Below are 2,770 nucleotides of genomic sequence, written 5' to 3'. Positions count from 1 at the left end.
CATTACTTTTCTCAAAACGGACTCGACGTGACATTGGCCCTTGTGGCTCTAAGCTCTTCATGTATAGAATTTAGTAGTTAGTGGATTCTTTTGGTGCATGTCATAATGATGGAACGAAACTCACGTGCTTTTGATGGTGAATGACATACCTAAATAAATCATAAATACACAATCCTTTCGTTATATTTCCGTATTTACTGTAAACTGGTCCCGTTGTAGCCACTTTGATGCAGTTTTAGCACTGTTGTCACGAAATCGTACACATAATACATGAAATTAAACGACCACATTATCCAAAATTATTAGATCTATTTATGATTAATTTCATTGTGTAATAAGAAAACAAATGCCAAATAGATTGTTTATCACGTGAGGCCAAATGTCAGAACATTAAATACCATTATTACGGATCAAAAGTGTTTATTTTTTCTAGTTATTAGACTTGGCGTTCAATAACTCAGCTAAACAGGGTTATAGCGAAAACGGCACCTCAGCAAAACGTCACCGGGCGAAAACGGCACCTCGACTCAAGCCGTTTTCGCCAGAGAAATCGGTGACGTTTTGCTGAGGTGCCGTTTTAGCCTGCACCCCGCTAAACCCACCAATTTACAGTGGGAGAAAACGGGGCGACATCTGGTTCATCAGATTAGCTAAACTAAAGATGCTAACGATGTTTCATTGATGTGGTCGTTTAATTTCATGTATTATGTGTATGATTTCATGACAACAGTGAGTTGACACGTAATATTAACGAAAACATCACTGTTGAAAATGGTGTGTGTGTCATTGTTTACATTTCGCCGATTCGACGACCACTTTCGCGTCTCGAAACGGCTTAAGTAATGTTTTCCTTCACTTAAAGTAACAATAGACGTTATTCTCGTGACGTATACATTGCAATAGCATTGATGAAAATGCTATGAAAAAAATATAACCACCCGTTCTAGTGTTTTTCTACAGTAGAAACATGTCGTGTCCGCCATGTTTGTTCGTCTGGTGGAGGCGGCCATTGTAGTCATTGCCTGGGTTAAAGCTGGTTCCCGGCTCCCTATGCGCGTCGTCAACTTGCGCCAAGCCAGGGATCAAGGCTGCATGGTATGCCGTGGGAATATTAAACCTAAACATGGCGGAGTTTCGTCTCAAGCTTGTTGTTGCTGCATGTAAGAACGGCGGTATCGGCAAAGATGGGCAGCTACCATGGAAGCTTAAGAAAGATATGGCATTTTTCAAGTCGATTACATCAAGCTCAACTCAAAACAAAACAAACGTGGTGATAATGGGTCGCAAGACCTGGGATTCAATTCCCGCCAAATTTCGCCCTTTGAAAAATCGCATCAACATTGTATTGAGCAGGACCATGGACACATCTCCAGAAGGCGTGGTTCTGTCGAGGAGTCTGGAGGAAGCTCTTGAGTATACCGAGAGACAAGGGAAGGACAAGATAGACTCTGTGTTTGTGATCGGTGGCAGTTCCGTGTATAAAGAAGCAATTGAAGGCCCGTGGAGCACTCGGGTGTATCTTACCCGAGTGATGGCGGAGTTTGAGTGTGATACGTTCATGCCTTCTCTAGATGAGTTGCATTTCAAGAAGACTGAGTGTGTTGAAGACGTACCTACAGGCGTACACTCAGATAACGGAACAGAGTTTGTGTTTGAAGTTTACGACAAAATTGTATAGACAGTGAGTGTCTTGATCATGCGGTGAATGCGCTCGTTAAATGACCATGAAATATTATTTTCTTCAATGCGAATGTCTATATTGTATGGGATATTTACTCATTACAAGTGAAGCACACTTGATACTTATAAAAAACACACACAAAAAAACAACAACTTGATGTTTATTATTTTTAATGGAAATGACACAAATGACAAACAGACTGGACTGCTATATCTCAGCTTATAACTTGACTGTTACTATGTAACACTGCGAAATAAATGTTGCTGTTGATGTAAATGAATCTATTACTGTTTTCCTTTGCATGCCATTTCAATCGCATTAAAATCATATCCTAGTTCTTGCTATCGCTAAACAAAGATCTGAAGACATCCCATTACGGGTCACGTAAGACCGACCTTTCATCCGACCAATCAAAGCGTCGCTTACCAGATCATGAAAGTGACAGTCGGAAGGTGTTTTCTAAACATGCAACCTCGAAAACGTTAAAATGCTCATGATATTAATCACTGGATTGTCTGGTCCATACTCGATTATTTACAGACCGTCGCCATATCGCTGGAATATTGCTGAGTGCGGCGTTAAACAACAAACCAACCAACCACATGGATGCTGTTTCAATATGTTTGTCACAAGTCACTAAGTGAGTGTGTGAGTATGGTTTTACAGCGTTTTTAGCAATATTCCAGCAATATCACGGCGGGGGACACCAGAAATGGGCTTCACACATTGTACCCGTGTCGGGAATCGAACCCGGGTCTTTGGCATGACAAGCGAACGCTTTAACCACTAGGCTACCCGACCACCCCCACAAGTCACTAAGATTTGTCTTAGTTAAGACAGGTTTGTCTTAGGACCACGTTTCACATAGCATTCTTCCATACTTTAACAGACTTGAGATGGTTGTAACTCCAATAGTTCAGCATCTAAACTTAGCGATAGCTCAAAGATTAAACACTACAAGTATGTATATATTACAAATTTAAACCCCAATACATTTTGCAATATGTATCGTATTACAGCTCTGTATTGCGATATAATGCCATACGATTTATGTGCATATACACCAACACTGCTGTTGATACAGCTTCA

The 2,770-nt window shown here is 40.6% G+C and overlaps 1 protein-coding gene across 1 annotated transcript; it reads left to right on the top strand.

Moving 5' to 3' along the window:
• Positions 1-979: 979 nt before the first annotated feature.
• Positions 980-1,957, top strand: LOC124112824 (dihydrofolate reductase-like). The gene has a single exon (XM_046472983.2). The coding sequence runs from the start codon at positions 1,124-1,126 to the stop codon at positions 1,676-1,678; it is 555 nt and encodes a 184-aa protein (XP_046328939.2). The 5' UTR covers positions 980-1,123; the 3' UTR covers positions 1,679-1,957.
• The last annotated feature ends 813 nt before the right edge of the window (positions 1,958-2,770 follow it).

The sequence above is a fragment of the Haliotis rufescens genome, unplaced genomic scaffold (assembly GCF_023055435.1).
Source record: "Haliotis rufescens isolate VD_foot unplaced genomic scaffold, xgHalRufe1.0.p SCAF_58, whole genome shotgun sequence".
Classification (NCBI taxonomy): domain Eukaryota; kingdom Metazoa; phylum Mollusca; class Gastropoda; order Lepetellida; family Haliotidae; genus Haliotis; species Haliotis rufescens.
The sequence above is the reverse complement of the archived record's forward strand: the minus strand, read 5'-3'. Positions and strand labels throughout refer to the sequence as shown.